Source organism: Podarcis bocagei, assembly GCF_964188305.1.
Source record: "Podarcis bocagei genome assembly, chromosome: 4".
Classification (NCBI taxonomy): domain Eukaryota; kingdom Metazoa; phylum Chordata; class Lepidosauria; order Squamata; family Lacertidae; genus Podarcis; species Podarcis bocagei.
The window spans coordinates 62,908,193-62,930,333 of NC_138128.1; the positions used below are offsets into that span (position 1 = coordinate 62,908,193).

At 42.0% G+C, this 22,141-nt stretch overlaps 1 protein-coding gene across 2 annotated transcripts in view; it reads right to left on the reverse strand.

The window, feature by feature from the left end:
• TCERG1L (transcription elongation regulator 1 like) overlaps positions 1 to 22,141 on the reverse strand; it is a 174,391-nt gene that overhangs the window by 146,673 nt on the left and 5,577 nt on the right. For both annotated transcript variants that reach the window (XM_081189491.1, XM_081189490.1), the window contains exon 3: positions 18,360 to 18,540. In XM_081189491.1, coding sequence (XP_081045617.1) covers positions 18,360 to 18,540 — 181 coding nt within the window. The remainder of the gene's footprint in view (positions 1 to 18,359; positions 18,541 to 22,141) is intronic.

A 22,141-nucleotide genomic window follows, 5' to 3' on the forward strand; every position in this document is an offset into this window, starting at 1 on the left:
CTTGCCAAGAAGCTATAATGGGGTGCAGCTCCTCTTCAGTGTATGATCAGTAGCAAGCCAAAGATAGCCTCTGTGCAGGGAGGGGCTGCTGCTGCTAGGCACTGAAAGAGCTTGGACACAAGCTCATGGCACAAATTTGCATAAAAATGCATATGCTAATGCATGCATATATTTGCCTCTGAGAAATTAGCATTAAGGCACCCTATTAGTAAAGGGGGGAACCAACTTTAAAATGGGGCTGCACAAAACATGAGGATCAGACCCCCAGACCACACCCTAACAATTGCCTACTCCCAGTAGTGGCCAGTGGCCACTGGGACTGGCAGGGCAGTAATAGTAAGTAGAACCAGAGCTAATCACAGGCAGAACCTACTAATTCAAGACTTGTCCCCATCCTCTTCCTTGTTGAGTTGTACTAACTAAGGCTAAGGAGGAAGCTGGTGGCAGGTGGAGGCTGGCTGCAGACCAGTGAGGCAGTGCCCCACTTGCCCTTATGGTCTGGTCTTTACTGCCTGGTTCTGTGTAGCTGCATATACATTATACTTCCCCTGCCCAAGAATCTTGGGAACTGTACCCATCATGGATCTACAATTCCCAGCACCCTTAGCAAACTACAGTTCCCAGGATTTAGAGGGTGTGTGCCTTAAGTTTATGGTGTGTACACAGCCTTAGCATGTGAAATGGCCCTTATATTTGCTCCTCAAATGAAGCAGAAGAATACGTTATCAGAGGGTTTCTAACTTTTAAGAGCAGAAGAGATGTGCAAGTTGATTCCATTTAAGGAGTGGGAAATACTGTGGCAATGAAGAAGAATTAACCTTTTCCTGCATAGCTTTTACCTCCACAAAACAGGTTTAGGAGGAGACCTTTGGTGCTTAATCACTGCTAAGTATGCTAAATCAACAGGAAAATGGATAGTAAAAAAACTTAAGGAAAGTTAATTTGACAAACAACAGCTGTTACCCTCTCTGCACTGAGCTCTGCATTCAAAAATTAAGCAATCATTAGCTTATTACATCATTTAGCAAATGTTTTCAGTTCAGGCGGAAATCCTCACAGCAATAGAAGGCGAGTAGTAATTCTGAAAAAGCCCTGTTTGATCTGAGTCATGACTTTAGGCATTTCCTAGCGACATATATTATATGACAGATTTTCTTTTGATGCCATTACCTACATGATTGCTGGGAATATATAGTCTATCTGCTCAAGGAGGTGAAAAGTTTAATAATGAACTGGCCTAGATGTCACAGGATGCATTTGATCTACTTTTTCTTTTAAAACACCAAATAAAATGTAGAAAGAAAAAAGAGGGTATACGTCCAGAAAAGATGCAAGAGAAATAAAACAACCACCTGACTTGCTACCATTCCTCAAGTGCATTCAAAATCTAGTTTTAAGCAGCATTCTTCCGCTTTCAGAACTTTGTCCATCTTTCTCTTGGGACAGCTGGCTTTCTGCATATCTCACTTTATAAATAAAAATGTTTTAATCAAACTCAGGATACCTGACTAACCATGGCTGATTCCCCTGCTGGATGCAGATTTGGGATTTTAGAATTGGTTGGTTTGGGGTTGTTGTTTTTACTAGAGAAGTGTTTGTCATCATACTGAATGTTGCAGAGATGGAAATACAGTGGAACCTCTGTTTTCAAACGTAATCCGTTCTGGAAGACCGTTCGGCTTCCAAAGTGGTCAAACACCAAATATCAAACGGCTGGCTACAAAGTCAATGGGGGGGGGGCAACACCCTGGAAGCCGTTCAACTTCTGAAAAACGTTCGAAAACAGGTGCAATTACTTCCAGGTTTCTGGTGTTCGGGTTCTGAATTGGTTGGCTTCTGAGATGCTCGAAAACTGAGGTTCCACTGTAACCTGTACATTATAGAGTCCCTTAGCAGAGGCTTACGACCCCACCAGATTGTTGATAGATGCTGAACCATTCAGTGTCACACTGGAAGACAGATTTTATGTCCACAGCAAATTAGTTCGCAAGTTGTTCGCTATGTTCTCCACAACCAACTGGGACACCTTTGGATGGGAGGGAGATGATGTCCTGCTTGACTGCATTCATCAACAAGCAGCATCTGAAATCCACTGAAGTGCCCTGTGCCAAAGGCAGCTGGTTTCCCCACAGAGTAGCAACCGGAAATGGCCCAAACCTAATATAAGTGAGCAACTCTTAGCATGCATCCTGTCAGCTAAATTTTATAATGTTTACCTTCCAGATGTAAGGTGGTAAGTTCAGCATTTCCCACTGTAACAAGCAGGATGAGGCATACTTTTTGTTTTCATATAATTGCAGTAAAGCTATTCATTTCTTGCTGATCTTAGGGATAGCTCAGTTGGTGAGACTCTTAATCTTAGGGTTGTGGACTCGAGCCCCACAATGGGCAAAATTCCTGCATTGCAGGGGGTTGGACTAGGTTATCCTCATGGTCTCTTCCAACTCTACAGTTCTATGAGTCTATGAGTCTAAGTGTCACATGTGTGTGTCACAGCATACTGGAGAAATAATACAGTGGTGCCTCGCAAGACGGAAAGAATTTGTTTCGCGAGTCTTTTCGTCTTGCGATGTTTTTCGTCTTGCAAAGCATGGTCCGTCGCAACTGCGCCTCTTCAAGCGGCTTTAAAAAAAAGCGCAAGATGTTTTCGTCTTGTGAAGCAAGCCCATAGGGAAATTCATCTAGCGAAGCAACGCAAAAACGGAAAACCCTTTTGTCTAGCAAGTTTTTCGTCTTGCGAGGCATTCGTCTTGCGGGGCACCACTGTAATAATAATTAAATAAAAAATTGTCCAGTAGCACCTTATAGACCAACTAAGTTTGTTCTGGGTACAAGCTTTTGTGTGCATGCACACTTCTTCAGATACACTGAAACAGAAGTCACCAGACCCTTATATATAGTGGGAGGGTAGAGTAGGGTATTTCTCAGAAGGGTAGTAGGAGATGGGTGATTAGCTCAATGGGTATGGTAAATCTGTTGACAGTTGACAGGTTTATCTGTTGCAGCGGCACAGCAGCAGCAGGAGGCCCCATTAGCTAAAGTGGTGCTTCAGGTTAAGAACAGTTCCAGGTTAAGAACGGACCTCTGGAACGAATTAAGTATGTAACTAGAGGTACCACTGTACTATTTTTAGAAACAGATGAATGTCCTCTATCAGCTAAAGCATGGTGGGCTGCCCTGAGATACTGGCTCAAGATCTCAGTCTTTGGCCAAGTGAAGGGGTTACTTGCATACCTAAACAATGAGGAGTTTACCAGCTCATGGATGAAAATTATGGTTAGAAAAGCCACTTCGATTGGTATGCCACCTTCTCTCCTGTACCATCTGGGCTATGATACCGCCCTGGAATCTCTGAGGCAAAGGCTCTGGCAAAGGCACTATCACATAGTGATCTCCAATCTCAATCTCATTTTATCTGTGGCCCATTAGCAGTAGGAATTCACTATGAGTTCAAGTTTCAGACACCTGCATATCTTAGAAATTTGTCTGTACCAGCATATTGGCGTCTTTTCACCAAAGCCAGACTAAATGTATTCCCATCAGAAGTGTTAAACGGCAGACTGAGAGGTATCCCTTATCAAAAAGGGATCTGTGTGTGCTGTGTGTCGACTGCATGAGGCATATTTTATTGCATTGCAGACAATATGATCAAGCTAGGGAACTATTGATTAAACTACTATTGGCAAATCGGCTGGGTCAATCTGAAGCCTACTATATCAAATATCTTCTGGACGACAAATCCAATGATATCACAGTGGCCGTGGCAAAGTTCCTTTCAGTAGTCATACGAATCAAAGATCAACATACCCATGACTAAACAAATAACGCTTTGGTCTTCCTTCCCTGGGGGGTTGTCTGTATGAATCTGTATTTTATTCTGAATCCATGTTAAGGGTCATTGGACAGCAATAAAGATTATTATTATTATAGTTGTTGTTCTTAGAACTTCCCAACTTGGACAATGGACATAAAACTATATCATGTAAGTCACCATCTCTGGCTATAACTCTGTTGTCTTAAAACCCTACCAAGCTTATAAGGAGTGGTCTAGGAAGAAGCACTTGTGACAGAAAGTTAAGTAACTAATTTGGATATTAGGTTCTTCTTTTATTAGGAAGGCCAAACATTCTCAAGTTTCAATGGATTATCCTGGTTTCTGTAATAGTGATCTTGCTGCTTTGGGCATGTGCACACTCACACACTACACAATTACTGTAGAATAGAAGAAAGGACATTGTTCAGCATTAGAGCACACGATCCAATTGCAAAAGATCCCAAATTGCATTCCTGATGTGACATCTACAGGTATGGCTTGGAAAGATTCCTGTCTGAAAATCTCAGCTGCTGCTTTGTGTTATAATACTGAGCTTGGTGGCCTGATATTCTGAGTCAGTACAAGGCAGCTTCCTATGTTTCAGTGAAATATGGCCGGCACTTGAAATCAAAGACAGAATAAATGGAGTTTGTGAATCAAAGGCCTCAGGGGAAAAGGCGGAAGCCTGTCTAACCAAAGAGAAGCAGAAAGGTAGACATTTAGCAGAGAGTTTGTTCCTCTCCCCCCCCCCCAATGATTCAGCAGCTCTCATGATTACTGATGGCTATGTGTTGATTATGTTCTTCTGTCTCATATTCCTCAGAAAACATGCCACTTGCTCAGAAAATTTGATGGATTGCAAAAATAGAGTGAGAGCTGCCAGTCCCTGCTAGATCTGTATCTGAAGTTAATGGATGTTAGGATTATACATTTTCTTGTTTTGCTACAACAAGTCTGGCCGCATGTTTCTTAATTGTTGCTGCCGCTACTGCCGGCTTCTGCCATATGGATATTGATTGCTGTTGCTGTTTCTCTGTCAATTCAACTAGTTGTTGGCTGCCAACATGCTAGAAGGCTCTCACAAATGTGAAAAACAAAATATTTGGGAAACTGATGAGCCTAAGAAACTTCAGTGAGTAATAAGAGAGAGCGAGAGAGAGAGAGATCTTTCGTTAGAAGCAACAACCACACACCCCCACCTCTGCACTCTCTTTTAAAAGAACTTCCATTAACCTTGAGAGAACTCTACCAAGTACTTTTCTGGAGCAACGCTGGCAAATTCCCACTGTGTCAAGGATATGTTCTGATATGCACGTCGTGAATGATCACATGGGCAACCTTGTTGGTACTGTAATACATTTGGGAGACTGCTTGAGGGAAACCTACAAAACAGAGCTCGGGGTAGGCAACATATGCAGAGCACTTGAACATCTCTATGTTAAGCAGAAACTGTATAGCCCTGTTCAGGCATTCTTAAATTGTTTCCATGGAGGGGGTGCTAGGTTGTGTGTAGGACCCCAACCCCTCTACACTTGCCCTGCCCCTCTGAGCAGGAAGGCCCTGAAGGTGGATTTGTAAGTGTGTCACCTGAACCTATATACGGCTTAGGCCCAGGCTATCTGGTCTCCCATTTGAAGCTGCCTGGGCTCTGAAGTCTTCAAGGGAGGCCCTTCTTTCAGTTCTACCACCCCCACAGGCATGCTTGGTGGGGACACGGGAGAGGACCTCCTCCTAGAGAAGGAAAATTGGCTTCCACCATGTTGGGTGCCACCTTGAGAGCCAGTGTGGTGTAGTGGTTAAGAGTGATAGACTCGTAATCTGGGGAACCGGGTTCGCGTCTCCACTCCTCCACATGCAGCTGCTGGGTGACCTTGGGCCAGTCACACTTCTGTGAAGTCTCTCAGCCCCACTCACCTCACAGAGTGTTTGTTGTGGGGGAGGAAGGGAAAGGAGAATGTTAGCCACTTTGAGACTCCTTCGGGTAGTGATAAAGAGGGATATCAAATCCAAACTCTTCTTCTTGTCCTGCTAGCAGAAGGCCTTTGGGAGCTGACTGTTTTTTTAAGGAAAGGGCTTTAATAGTACTGTGCTGTTTTTATTAGCTGTATTTGAATAAATTTGTATTTATATAGTTTTAATTCTATTGAAAGTTTAATTCTTATTATCTTTTAAGCTTTTTCTATTATGTCTGTGCTATTTTGATTTTTGTAAATTAAATACTTGAATCCTGTTCTGGGGAAAAGGGGAGTTTGTAATCATCATCATCAACATCACACGCTTACAAGCCTTCTTCAGACCTTCTCATTCAACATGTCACCTCCTTGAAAGGTACAATGTCAGAACAGAGCTTCAGTTGGTTATCAATCCAACCTTATACATGGGTGTAGCCAAGGAGAGCAGGGTGGGCAGCTGCCCCTCCATTCAATCAAAATGAATACAAATCAGTTCAAATCTGAGGCTCTGCCCTCCCCCACAAAAGCCTGGCCCACCTAACAAAAACCCTGGCTATGCCCATGCCTTATAGAATAGATTGTAGTGGTGCCTTTCAGAAGCAGTTTGAATTGTGGAGGAGCCATTTGCCACCAACCCCTAATCCAGATGAGTCCTTCACAACAAATTGGGGGAAGCAATGGGGAGCACTTTCACCTTTGTGAAGCCCTAAACACTCCACTGCCTTGACTGATAGTGGTGGCCCCAAACTCATGGTAAGCTCCCCCTTCCTTGCAGGTTAAAGATCTGTGGTAGAAGGAACAACCTGTAACCAGAGACAGAGTTCCAATGCAACTCTGACCCTGAATGGATGAATGAGCAAGGACATTATTCTTCCCAACAGCTTACTCCTCAGACATGGGAGACTACTGGAGAGATGACAGAGTGTGGAGCCTTGCTTGAGATATGCATTTATCCTAGGCTAAAGCCATCCAGTCTCAACCACCTTTTCATTGAATTGAACTGAAAAATGTGGCAAAGTGTTTGTGTGGAATGGTCCTTATTAATACAAAATTAAGAAATAATCAGTTTGTTTGTGTTTCTGGAAGAGAGAATAATTATTGATGCATTAGTTTCACTTCTGAAATTATACCCAGTAATTCAGAATACCAAAATCTGGGGAGAAATTCAGATGAGGAAAATCTCATCCCTAATTCTGATTGTGCAGCACAAAACTGAGAACCACTCTACCCACTGGTTCATGGATTCTCAGAAACATCTCAACTTTAAAATGTTTGCAGTCTTAAATGCCAAAAGATTAATGTCTGTGGCTTAGAAGTTACCACTGGGATTGCTAACATGGTGCTCTCTAGTTGTTGTGGACTACAACTCCCATCAGATCCAGCCAGTATGGGTATTTGCCAGAGATGATGGGGGGGTTGTAGTCTACAACATCTGAAGCTTAGCTAACCATAAGCTACAGAGTTTAAAAAGTACTATCATTTAAGTTGTTGTTATCCAACTCTCTGACATTTTGGCAACTTTAGTAATTCTTAAGCAGAGCAAAATAGCACTAAAATATTTTCCATGAACACACACACTTACACTTTGGTCACCTAATGATTGTTTCTGGGCTACCACAATACAGCTGCTTCTGCCTTCAGTTTAGCAGTACTATAAAGGAATGTGCAGTGTCCATTGATCTTTCCAGAGCAGATACTTTTTTCTGATGAAAACAGATAGATTTTCTTTACAATGGCACACGTTGCTGCGGTCCTGCTTGCTGGGAAATGCTTTCAGTGCAATACTAGTGATAGAGATGTCACATTTTCTTGTAGATACCAGAAGTGATCAAGAGCATGTTTATTTCTTCACAAGTACATAAATGCTACATGTTCTGATCTCAAAGTATTTGCATTCACCTCCATAGATTTCAAAAGCTGATTTGGAGGGTCCTATGCAGGCCAAACGTACAAGGATGTTAAAAGATGCAAAAACAGTTGGTGGTGACATCTCTCTGGGGGATTCAGCACATTCCTAATTCATTTAGCTGCTTCAGAATGAGTAGGTTTTGACAAGTAGAGTCTCATAGCTGGTTTCACAAACAGCTTGAGTCAACCAACATATACTTCCTGGGCTGGCTATCCTCTTTGTGAGCAGAAATGGAAGATGCATGCCCACTCACGTCTTCAGCATATGAAAAGGACTGTCAACGTGTATGTGTGTTTGTGTGTACTGGCCATTCCAAGCCAGGAAGGTTTCTTCAGAAGCAACACCTAATTGGGGACTACTTCCATATATGCATGCTGTCTCTGTTTAGAGTGGTCTCACTGAGGTAAATGGGAATGAATGAAATATGCAATAATGTCAGTTGCTTCCATGAAGCAAAATGGGCTTATAGGCATGCATGTTTGTTTCAGTGGGTCTCAGTATGTTCTGCTTTAAGAGTGAGCATGCCAGTTCAAATGATTTGTAGATTCTAATGTGGAGAATAAAGGAACCAAAGTGCAATGTCAACAATGGCACAGGACCCCTATATATTTGTGTCGGGGGGGGGGGAGAGATAGGTTTTGAGCTTTGCAGCCGTCACTATGCTCTCAATCCATAAGAAGCTAGAATACATCATGCCTAGAATTTGAGCCTTGAACTTTTACTAGCAGATACTTGGATTGAATGCAAAATCCAGGCAGACAATGGGGAATTGGAAAGACTTGGAGAAAGAAATGAAATGTATCTGGAGGAAGATGCTTAGATCAAACGGTTTGCTCAGCCTTAGAAATGGGCAGACAGGAACAGGCACATCATTCAGAAGTGATCATGATTATTCATTGTCCTTTCAATATTGTACATAAAGGTCAAGGGGATTTTAAACACGTGATTCCCTTGGCCTGTACTGTGTGCCCATTCTGATAAAGTGGTTTAATTATTTTAAGGTTCAGTATGAGAATGTCACATAACAATGGTGTTTACTGAAAGCTAGACCTTTGTATTAAGAAAAAAATATTTATAGAACCATGAATTTAAAAGCATCCTTCATGCTAAGGTTGCAAACAGTGACTCGCTTGTCACCTGTGTTTAAAAAGAGCAATATTGCTCCCTGGCTTCGGAGCCAGCAAAATGGTTATTCTCTCTGGCTACACACGATTATAATCTTATGAGTGATACCACCCAAATAGGGTGTAGGTCTTTGCATCTCTGCTCACTTGTTTCCTGGCAAAGCTACATTAGGATGCACTAAATTAGAAACTTATAAAATGGCAATCAGCAGTGTGTCACTTTGAACACAATATTGTAATCCTGAGACATGCAAAGTAATAATCAATTAAAAATTCACAAATCCATAAATGCAAGCTTGTAAAGTCTTTTATAATACTAAAGGGACTCACAAAATATAAACATTCTTTCATTTTTTAACCATATTGATTTTTATTACCTGTTTGTATTATGTTGGAAATCATAGTGTTACCAGATATATATTAATTTACCACACGCTGTATTCCAACCATGCCAAAGTGCTGTGACTTTAAATCCTGGGAACTGTAGCTACAGATCCAGGAACCCTTAATAAACTACAATCCCCAGGATTCTCGGGGAGGCAGGGAGCCATGTGCAATGTATGGTGTAAATGTGACCTCTATCTCACAGGGAGTCTTTATGAGTACTACATACTTTGCCCTCTAATGTGTGGAGGACAATAGGGATGTACCGTATTTTCCGCTCTATAGGACGCACCGGAAGATAAGATGCAGCTAGTTTGGGGGGGGGGGGAGGAAACAAGAAGGATAAAATTCTGAACCCCAGAAGCCAGAACAGCAAGAGGGATCTGGCTTCTGGGATAGCCTCTTGCTGTTCTGGCTTTGGGGACAGCCTGTGAAGCCTCCGCAGGGCAGCGGGGTAAAGGCACCCCGCTGCCCTGCGGAGGCTTTGCGCAGCCATCCCCAAGCTAGAACAGGGAGATGGAGCGCTGCGCAGCGCTCCGTCTCCCTGTTCTGGCTTGGGGACAGCCTTTGAAGCCTCCGCAGGGCAGCGGGGTGCCTTCTCCCCACTGTCCTGCGGAGGCTTTGCGCAGCTAACCCCAAGCTAGAACAGCGAGATGGAGCGCTGTGCAGTGCTCCGTCTCCCTGTTCTGGCTTTGGGCTTAGCCGTGCAGCCTGCATTCGCTCCATAAGATGCACACACATTTCCCCTTACTTTTTAGAAGGGAAAAAGTGCGTCCTATAGAGCGAAAAATATGGTAATTAAAGGTGGGGTGAGTCTGACCAAACTGCGGGAGGCAGTGGAAGACAGGAGTGCCTGGCGTGCTCTAGTCCATGGGGTCACGAAGAGCTGGACACGACTAAACAACAACAACAGCTAGCACATCCCCACTCTCAAATGAAGGGCACTCAGGCTTCAACATTGCATGCAGTTGTGGGTTAGGCAACTCCTAAGCCCACCATCTTATCATAACTGTGATTGACTCTGAATTTGTTAAGGCCAGTTGTCAGGCACACATTGGCTTCAAGGCTTTGGGAACCTTTGTTGCTGAGCCTTTTGGAATATGCCTGGTGAATTAAAAGGGCTGCTCTGGACCAAACAATAGCCTTTTGCTGCTGCTGTTGTTTTCTTGCAGCAGAAGTGGCATGTAGTATAAATCAGGTTATTTTTTGTCCCTTAAATAACCCAACTCCTCAAAGTAATGTCACCTCCTTTACAAAGGGACTCACATTGATTGCAGCAAGTGACAGCTGCTCCCATCTCACTAGCACAAACTCCTGCTGCTTGCTTGTTCTCTCGTGTTGGACAGCACTCATACCTCAATCTGGTTTATTTTTGTTTATTTAGCAAGATGTATATACTGCTTATTCAGAAAACCCCCTCTAAGCAGCTAATATAAAACAATGTAAAATATTCATAATATAGATAAATAACTTAAAACAACAACAACTAGACAAATATGTGCAATTTGGTCAACTATAGATAAAAGTAACACCACACAAACATACACACAGATATTGATCTCTATCTCTCTGTCTGTCCAAGTGCATCTCTCTCAGTCATTTCATGGGGTGAAGCAAGCATCCGCAGCCAACTTCACATTGCCAGCATGCCACAAGCAAGTACACAGGATGGCACACTGGATAGTGGGGGAGAGAGTACTCCCACCTTCCTTCCACATCCTTCAAACTCAGTTTGATTGCAAGGGCACAGAGCCTTCCAGCTCTAGCAACTGATCTGCCACATCAAGAAATAAGATTAAAACAGAGAATTGTCAACCTAGTGCTCATAGGCATCAAGGAAATCCTGTGTGGACACCCTGGTGCTCACATGTACTGGGTTACCAATCACATACACAGGAGAAACACTGATTCATATTCATAAAAAGCTCAGTAAATCCACGGCACAGAATTCCTAGGCACAAATATCAATGAAGTAATAATAGTGAGTGCCTCTGAGCTTATGAAGAGTTTATTTCTCTCACCAATGAGCAACTGTAGCCTGCACACACTCTGAGAATTAAGACATTCTTAAGCAGGTATTTCTGGCCCCTGAGCATTCCTCTGTGTTCTTTGGCTAAATATTTAATCCCGACTTCAGGCTTGGTCTTTGGTTTGTACTCCTGCCTTTACCATGGGCTTTGACCTCTGGACCACTTCTCAGTTCCAATTCCTGCTTGTTATCAGACTCGACTCAAGATTCCAGACTCCTCACTTGCCTTCAACAGCTGCTTAACAGCCCAGGGATGCATACAGACATGGACCCATTGAAAAATTACTGCAAGACAGCAAATGTTGCTGTGACTGCCTGGTATATATGACTGCATCAAGATGCTTAATTAGAAGGTGCCATTCCTGAGGTCAAGAGCTTCAACTGGGGGGACTGGAGCTGAAAGGACAGTGTTGGCAGAAATTTGCACGGATAGGCCTTGCCAGTTCAGGTGGTTCATGCAGCCTGCAAATCATATGGGCTGATGTTGCATATCCCTGAAGCTGACTGAACACACAGAGGACTAAATACACAGTTTCATGCTCCTAGACAGAGACCATGAAGTTCTTATTCTAGGTGCACAGTGAAACACTAAAGCTACTGGCACTTATAACATTATGGTTCACTTCCTTTTGCCCAATGACATAAATTATGAAAATTTAAAGCATCTAAATAGTGTCTACCAAACTTTGCAAGGCTCACATTTCATTTGACCATTCCAAACATATTTGGAGATTAGTCTTGTACCCCCATTCTCCATGGCTCATGTGACAACAGGGTTGAGGGACTAGATCCAGCTAATGGCCTGGATTCCTATCTCCTTCCACTTTGAGCCAATATTGACAGGTGGGTGAGGCTGCCCACCTTGCGATCATCTTACGCCACAAAGATATCAAGTGGTTAGTTTTTCTTTGCCTGCATGGTTTGATTTCAAACTGTGAGGACAAAGCACAGTTCTTTGAAGTGCCAAAAATCAGCTGATTGTTGTCTTTGCAAACACCGATGCCTGCAGAGGCACAGGACCGAGAATGTTGGGTGGTAGTCAACTGAGTGTTACTCAGAGTAGACATATGGGACTTAATAGGCCTAACTCGGTCACGTTCATTGATTTCAAAGGGTCTGCTATGAGGAAAAATTAGTTGAATACCATTCTCTGTTTTGATAGGGAGTCACATCTTTACCTGCCCCACACCTGGCATCATATATAACATAAGATGTGGGGCAGGTGGATGTGGATTGGCCAAAACAGTCTCACAAGCCAAATGGGGAGATATAGGAAGCTCAATTAGATCTTCAGGCCAAAGATTTCCATAGCTATTACAAAGTGTGAAAACACCGTGGCAGTCTCTTAGCTTAACTAGTACCAAATGATATTTAAAGATGTATTTACTGTTTGCAGCATTTATATATGCCAACACATATATGCATGTTTGTCATATATGTGGGTGTGCATGCCTGTGTTTCAATGAATACCTTGCCTTTTGATCAAAAGATCTCCCAGGCACAAGAATCCACTGAATACCAAGTCTGGCTACTGCTCCATCTTGCTCAGTACTGCCTACACTGACTCTCCAGGGTTTCAAAAATAAGTCATTGCTAGTCTTAACTGGAAATGCCAGGGACTAAACCTAGGACATTTTGCAAGCAAGACATGTGCTACTTCTGCAGGGAATGGGGGAGGAAGCTGGCTCCTTTTAGCTGCTCAAGCTCTGGCTGACAGTGGAGTCCAGGCTTGCAAAAACCTATAGGTGCCATGTTACTACTTACTCCTGAGAACTGCAAAAAGCATAATAAATGTGTATGGCTTTCAGGGAAGAAAAGAAATATGCTAACTAATGTTGCACATCTTGAAATATTAAGTTCAATGAAGTAGCTTTCCTTGGAAATCAAAGCTACTTCAAGGTAATCAAAAGGCTGTGTGTAACTTGGCTGAAGGTCAGGCTGACTTTGACAAATGAAGCAGTATCTAATGAATGGTTGATTATGTACACCTGCTTTTTAGGTGGCACATCAGATAAAATAAGAACATTGCTAACTTATCATTAAATGACTTGAGTCCTTTGACCCTTCACAAACTGAAGCAGACAAAATTATTTTTGCCTTGAAGTCTGTCCTCTGTTTAAACAACAAATATTGACCAGAGTTGGGGAAAAACAACCCTATAATTCCTAGGTGATAAAATAATGTGTCATTTTTTCTATCATTGGGTCAACAAAAAGATTATGCAGGTTTCTGAAATCTGATTTTATCTGCCATAGTATATTGACCCATTGCTCTTTCCTACAGAAAAAAAAAATCAGCTTCCAGGTATTTGCAATTGCCAAATCAGACATCTGAGCTTTGCCAGCCTTCAATATTTCATAATGAATGAGCAATCTGTTTTTATTTATTCAGCTGTCACTCCACTTGGGAGAGAGGGAATGCTAATAATTATGGACAGTGGAATTCCTTATGTGAATATTCTATTTCTCACCATGAATCCCTATATATGTTCAGCCATGACAATCACATTAAAACTGTTCTAAAAGAAATTACATTCCTTCACACACATTATTCGACAAATAAGTATCTCATAAATGCAATCTTCCCAGCACAACTTCCACAGAAGAACAATTGAAAAGAATTTTAATATCAACAGTTATTTGTGTACTGGATTGTTTTATGCTTCAGTATTCCAAGCAAGTTATGCAAATCAGAGTTTAGTAATCTTCCTCTTTTTGGTCATTGCATAACAGCATCCCACAACCTAGTGTGCTTCATGTGTTTTGGACTACATTTTCCATCAGGCCCAGCCAGCAGAACCAGTGCACAGTCGTGATGGGACTCATAGTCCATCAACATCTAGAGGGCACCAGGTTGATGGAAATCTTCTGTACGGCTTTACTATCATCAAGTTATCATTCACCAAAAGGGACCACTAACAAATACCCTCTGAGATACATGAGTACAGTCTTCATGGGCCTCTATGCCTCACCCATCTGTTCCCACGGTTGTCTTTTACAGAACTCCACCTTTCCCACAGGATTGATCTTTAATGGAATAATTTTAGCTGGTAGACTTGCAAAAATAACAGAGCAACAGGAGCTTGATAGCATAAAACAACAGTAGCACAGTGTCCCGTTTGTGTAATCTCCAATGCATGATCAGGAAAGCTTTTGGAACCCTTTCCTGCAAACTTTAAATTGACTTTAACACAGGTCACTCAAAACCACTTGCATCAGATGAAGTGGACTGTAGCCCATTATTATGACATTCATTTCTTTATATTTTATTTTATTTTATTGCTGCAACAAACTAGTATGGCTGCCACTGGAAATCAAATTAAGTCCAACATAGCATACTAGCATGATCATTTAATGAAACAGAAGCTCCCAGAACTAAAGCTGCTACACAGAAGGTAAATCAGCTGAAAAGAGCGAAATCTGCTGCTGCACCAAAGCATTAAAAGTTAGCAGAATCCTGGAGGAAGGGATTACTGTAGCTTCCTATTGGAAATTTTGCTTTAACTAGCCCCACCCTCTACTCCCAATCAGACATTTCACTTGGCCCTTCCCTCTCCCCATTTGCCTTCCATGGGAACATAAGAAGAGCCCTGCCTATCTAGTCCAACATCCTGTTCTTCACTGTGCCCAGCCAGATGCCTATGGGAAACTTGCAAGCTAGATTCAAGTGCAAGAGCACTTTCCCCTCCTGTGGTTTCCAGCAACCAGTATTCCAGTGGTTCATGTGAACTACTTCAACTATGTCAGCTTCATCAACAAAAGGAGCTTGTCCTCCAAGGCATCTTCCATCTTTCTGAAAGGTTACAATATAGTCCCCAAATAAGTGGACTGTCAGTTACATGAATAGAGTTCACCAACAAACTAGCCTCCTAAGGAGCTACGTTTTCCACATTATACCCCCTTTTAAAAAAGAGTATAATGTGAAAAACTCACAGTAAGTCAATTGCTCTTATTCTTCCAATGAACAGAAAGATCAAAATGCAACAAATGCAACAATAGATTTCAGTTTGGTGTTCTTGTAATATCTGGCCATTAGCAGGAATGACTACTAATAATGGATCCTTGCTGGGATGTAGACCACAACTCTCTTTCTCATCCAGATATAGATAAATACACATCCCTATTATTTTGTCCATCCGCAGAGTATTTTATGGTTTTGTATAATTTTCAGTGGAAGGCACAATAGCGGATCAATAGGGAAGAGCAGCAAGAAGATAAGGCAGCTTTGTGTAAAACATCTGAAAAGCCATTGAAGTTCAAGAATTATCTAACTTGTCTGACATGTATCAATGCAAAATAAAAATCTAAGCTAATTGGAATAAATAAGTCTTGCTGGCTGGCAAGGAATCACATTTTTCCGCCAACAAAGAAACTCTGTGCTGTATGAGAAAATTATCTCTTCTCATTGTGTAGCACTATTCTGGGAAAATACAAGAAAGAAGAAAATTGCATTAAAGCAATACTGTTTTCCATTAAGAAGAAAAGCTGTAAAAATAAGACAGGGCAATTACCATCTGGTTATTGTTTGAAATACATTTTTTTATCTAAGCAAATGGAGGAAGGACCAGTACAATCTTTAAAAATTCAAGTGGCTTGCTATGCATTGCATTCTCTAATTATCATTATTCAGAGGCTTAAAAAAATAAATCAGAATTGCTGCCAATTAGTATGCTTTTGGGGGAATCCATAAAATACAAGTCCAGATTTATCCTTTGAAAGATATATCTTCTGGCCCTTTCTAGGCATATACTCAAAAACAGCAAACAAATCAACCAATTTCAGCTTGCTTAGCTGTGTACCGTACCTGAGATATGCAAATTTATGGAATTGATTTCATGCATATTGTGGTATGTAAGTTGGTTTTAATGAACTGATGGATCAATTAACCATCCATGTTAATAACCATCTACATGGGATAATTTGAGTGCTAAAAATACACATTTGAAATTAATATTCTACAGAAAGTTGGCTCAGCTTCTTAAAAAGCTAATTTTGTTGTTTGACAGCAAACTAAGCTATTCCGGCAGGCTCTTGCTGAGTTGGGCATGTGGTAAAACAGCCACATGAAGGTTAGATTAACTCAACACATGTCCCTCCCCCCCCCCCCGAGCAGACTATTGGAATGCCATTTCCCCATCACAGCGTGCTGAGGCAAACATGTATGGAGGTGTCCAGAACCTATGTATACTAGAGACTTCCACTGCCACCTCACCTCTGATAAAGTGGTGGTGCGCAGTGAAGGTTCTGTTAGCAGACCTTGCCCCTTGGGTGAATTAGACTGGAATAATTACTTGGCTCTTTCAGTACATCAGGTTATGGTGTCCCATCAAAGTACACTGTGTTGAAGACAGCAACTTTGTACTAGGATCCAGAATTTTGTTGCTTTTGCAGGATTTGCTGTAACCTGTCAACAAGCCTGCTACAGTTTGGCACATTTTGCAGTCTGGTGCATTTTTCGGGCAGAAGTAAGGCCCCAAACTCTGAGATAGTATACTCAGGGGGGTTTCCCATGTCATTTTTTAAAGGGTGTAGTGTCTATTGCTTTCTCTTCTGCAGGTGGTTGGCTGCATTCATGGCTTCACCCCAGAACTTCCTTGAGACAGCAGCATCAATCAGCATGCTCATTGACATTTCCATTAGCGAGTGATGCTTTCTCTCGGTGATGCCATTTTGAGAGGGCATATACAGAGCAGTGGTTTGATGCTGTATGTCATTCTCCTGCTTGATATTATGACCAGTAAATTCACTTTTGTCCGTGCGAAGCACTTGCACTTTTCTCTGGAATTTTTTGCTGGTGAATGTTACACAATCCTGCAGTTTTTCAAATAATTCTGCTTCACTCTTAAGTAGGTAGGCCATGGAGAAATGACTGAAGTCATCAATGAATGTGAGAAAGTATTTGTTCCCTCTGGCTGTGAGAGTTGACACTGGTTTGCACATGTCACTGTGCACAAGCTCCAGAGCAGCAAATGCTCTGTTCTCACTGACCTTTGAAGACAGCTTGTGAGTTGCTTTTGCCTTAATACAGATGATGCACTTCATCAGAGTACTGCAGGTTGACAATTCCAAGCATCTTGTCAATTGCTTCTTCAAAAGTTCCTTGGTTGCATCTGGGAATCTGTGCCCCATTCTGCAATTCCATTTGTCATGTACTTATTGCTTATTTGCCTTTGCATCTTCTGTTGAAAGAACAAGCTTGTAAAGATTACCATCTATCTTTGCAGTGGTTAGTACATCTTTTCCCTTCTTAATTAAGCAGTTGTTCCTGTTAAATGGTACAGGAAGACCCTTGTTGGTTGCATGCTTCATGGAGAACAAACTTCCACAGAGATCAAGAACATATAACTTGTTGAGTATGGGAATGAGCTTCAACTTGTCCCTTGGCTGGACACACTTGAGAAAGCCTTGGCCCTTCCCTTCAGCAGTGATGCTGTTCCCATCAGCAAAGTAAATCTGGTCGTTTGGATTGAGTGATGCAATGAAGGACTTGGCATTTGACATGTGACTGCTTGTGCCAGAAACAACATACCAGTGATGAGGCATTCTGTTGTGGATAGCTTTGAGGCGTGTGTCCCAGATTTCTGTAGACGCATCACTTGCAACCTTTGCTTAGGGATTGAGTTTCTTTTGAGTTTTCTTGGCTGCTCAGAATCACACTTGTGGCAATATTTCCTTAGATGTCCCATTTTTCCACAGTGAAAACATTTTCTTTGGTCTTTTTGCTTTCCGGTAGCCTTAAGAGATTGACCTTGACAAGGGTCTGTGCTACATTCACCATCAAGGCATTCATTTCTTCTATGATGCTCCTCAATGAGTTTGGTAAAGACATAACTTGAGTCAAATCAGCTTCTGGTTTGGTTTCCAGGGCGTTTATCAGCAGAGCAAATGACTGGGCTGAACTGCATAACACGATAGCCACTATGTAGTCACCCTTCATGTCCCTCCTGATTTATATCAATTGCTGAATAATCTCAAGGATGGCATTCAAGTGAGCCTGCCTATATCTGCATCCTGCTTCAACCCAAATGAATACAGCCTCCTCAAAAGAAACAGCTTTGAATTCAAAGTGAAACATTGCTGCAAATTGCACAGATCAACAGGAAGGAAAACATAGAGCTCAAGAACATAGTTATTTATTTTTAACTAACCTGGAATAGGCTGGGGTGTTAACACCACTGCAGGAAGAGGCCTAGGGGCAGTAGCTGGCCTAGATAAAGCCACAGCTACTTGATTTGTCATAACAAGAGGTTTATCGTGTCCCTGGTAGATTCGTAGCTCCTCAGGATGTATCCATGATGAATCCAGAGCAAAGGCATTGTTTAAATAAATCTGCCCAGAAGAGGAGAAAGAAAAAGAGAAAAACATTGCTCATGATATAATTCAATTGACTGCTATGGCTTCTTTAACATTCATTGGAACTCTCCATTATCAGATTAACCTTGGCTTTCTGAAAAGCTTCTAATTATTTGAATTCTCTGTATCTACCCAAGCGATCTGATGTCAAACCTTTGTAAACAGCACTGCCAGAACAAATATACAGCTTAAAAATTTAGAATAGAAAATAATTGTACTGGCAGAAGAATGGGAAATAAAGCTGAGATATTGTTTGCAGTGGGTGCAGTTGTGCCATTCATTATTCACTGATAAATCCAACTAATCAATGAATAAGACTTGTGTGAGAGAATGAGAGGTAACCAGTTAACATCATCAGACTGCATTGCTTCCTTCAAGTAAAAAAACCTCCTGTTTCATCTACATCTTTTATGAGTACTTATAATAAAAAAATAGTGGATTTGATGCAAAATAACTTAGTCACAATTTAGCCCTGTGGGAGAGAGAGAGAGAGAGAAAGAGAGAGAGAGAGAGAGAGAGAGAGCGTGCAATCCTAATGCCCAGATCCACTAGCTAGAGAGGGTTAGGATATGGCAGAGGTTCCTCTCCACTCATGGAGAGGTGGGGAGGCTACATCCACAAAAATCTCCATAGCCATAGATCTAGCACTGGAGGTACTTCTATCCCTGGCAGTTGGCATTAGGCCTTGGAACAGACCTTTTAATGCAGTGAGAAGCTGGGACAGATTGCAACCTGTACCCAAAGTCCCTTCATTCTCTGGAGATCCTCAAGATTTGGCTCCCCATGCACCCAAGAACCGAGGTAAATAATTTTGTTTTACTGCAACCAATAGGGGGATTTTTTAATTTTTTTAAAAAAGATACATATATGAACAAATATAAGGTAAGTCCATCCCGCTGCCTTCTACCTTGACTGCTGCAAGCTGGTAGAACTTTAGAAACTGCAGATAATCCACCACTTCACATCCCCCCCACTTAACAACTGTCACTCAAGTTCCATTGGTTTCAATGGGCTAAAGCATATATAACCTCCTCTGGCTCGAACCATCTCTATCTCTATCATCTAGTTACAGGTAGGTAGCTGTGTTGGTCTGCTGTAGTCAAAACAAACCAGAAGCACCTTAGAGACCAACTAGTTCGACTACTAGTTGGTCTCTAAGGTCTTTATCTCTATCTCTATATATCTATATATCTGCTTCCCAGTTAATCATGGATACCTTTTAGTGGAGCAATGGTGTTTTAAACAATTCAGCTGATTAATTGTGGCAGGCATGGTACTTACCTTATTTAATGCAAGATAGTATTCAAGCTACATAAGCTTCAAACCTGCTCCATTAAAATTGGAAGTTTCTTATTGATTTCATTAGGAGAAATACTATACCCACTGTGAATGCATTTCCATTTTTGAGACTATTGATTCATATATAAATTCCAGAGCCCTAAAAGACTATCCAAATTACATGTCTCAGAGGATCCTCTGGGATTCTGTTTATCAAATGACAAACTTTGTGGCCACAAAGAAAATTGCTTTGTGTTTATTATATAACATGGAAGTCTGACATTCAAAAAAGAAAAGCATTTTTTAAAAACAAGAACAACAACCACCCCTCTTGGCATGCCCAAGTCCTTTTGACCCTGGCCATGATGCATAAATCATATGATATCAAATGATGCATGTATATCACTTTGTTCGTAACATTCTTTCTTATGAACAGGGTTGTGCGTATACCTGAATCTTGGTACAGACACACAACAAATAAAAATCATAATTAATTTTCTTAGTATATCTCAGTAAGCCTAAGAGTTAATCCAAATGTGCAGGCAGACTCATGGCACTAATTTCCTAAAACTTTGCCATGTGTAGAATGTACACAGTGGGTTGCTTCCTTGAAAGCATCCCTACATCATAGAAAGGAAATATCATTAAACTGGTAGGCAAGAAGCCTTCTCCTCAAATGAGAGCTTTCCATAAGCTTTGGAACAGGGATTTTTCAAAATGATAATTCCCCACAGGCATTCACAGGTGAGAGCTGTTTCCTAGTTCTACTGAATCTCTCAGCAGTGTTTGATACCATCGACCATAACATCCTTCTGGACCTTCTAGAGAGGCTGGGAGCTGGGGGCACTGTCATACAGTGGTTCCGCTCCTTCCTCCTGGGCTGTGGTCAGAAAGTGGTGGTGGGGGATGAGTGTTCAGACCCCTGTGGGGTGTTCAGACACTTGTGGGGTGCCTCAGGGTTCTGTCCTCTCCCCCGTGCTTTTCAACATCTATATGCAGCTGCTGGGAGAGATCATCAGGGGGTTTGGGTTGGGTATTCATCAATATTCAGATGATACCCAGCTCTACCTCTCTTTCAAATCAGAACAAGTGAAAGCGGTGAAGGTCCTGTGTGAGTGCCTGGAGGCCGTTGGAGGATGGATGGCGGCTAACAGATTGAGGCTGAATCCTGACAAGACAGAAGTACTGTTTTGGGGGGACAGGAGGCGGGCAGGTGTGGAGGACTCCCTGGTCCTGAATGGGGTAACTGTGCCCCTGAAATACCAGGTGCACAGCCTGGGAGTCATTTTGGACTCACAGCTGTCCATAGAGGCACAGGTCAATGTATGTATGGCTACCTTTGAAGGTGACCCTGAAACTACAACTAATTCAGAATGTGGCAGTTAGACTGGTGACTGGGAGTGGCCGCCAAGACCACATAACACTGGTCTTGAAAGATTTACATTGGCTCCTAGTACGTTTCCGAGCACAATTCAAAGTGTTGGTGCTGACCTTTAAAGCTCTAAACGGCCTCAGTCCAGTATACCTGAAGGAGCGTCTCCACCCCCATCATTCTGCCCAGACACTAAGGTCCAGCACCGAGGGCCTTCTGGAGGTTCCCTCACTGCGAGAAGCCAAGTTACAGGGAACCAGGCCGAGGGCCTTCTCGGTAGTGGCACCCGTCCTGTGGAACGCCCTCCCACCAGATGTCAAAGAGAAGAACAACTACCAGACTTTTAGAAGACATCTGAAGGCAGCCCTGTTTAGGGAAGCTTTTAATGTTTGATGCATTACTGTATTTTAATATTTTGTTGGAAGCCGCCCAGAGTGGCTGGGGAAACCCAGCCAGATGGGCGGGGTATAAATTATTATTATTATTATTATTATTATTATTATTATTATTATTATTATTATTTACTACTACTGATCTTTTTGTGTGTGGAATCAAACTTGAAAAATCTTCTTATATCCTTGCATCTTTTATTATATTCATTAATTGCCCCATGATTTAGTTATCTGGGTAATGCACATAAATTGTTCCTTACCAAGATGGAAATGGAATGTGAAGCTGAACCTTATGTTTTCTTCTTATGAACTGACCTGGATACTGCAATCATCATTGGAGGCCCTTCCTTGTGTGCCTCCTCCACAAGATGTCCAGAGGGTGGCAACATGAGAGCTGGCCTTTTCTGTGGTGGTTCTCAGCTTGTAGAATGCTTTCCCCAAAGAGGCTAACCTCCTGCCTTTGTTATGTATCTTTAGGCACCAGGCAAAAACATTAAATTTCTGCCAGGCCTTTGGCTAATTAAACAACCTATGA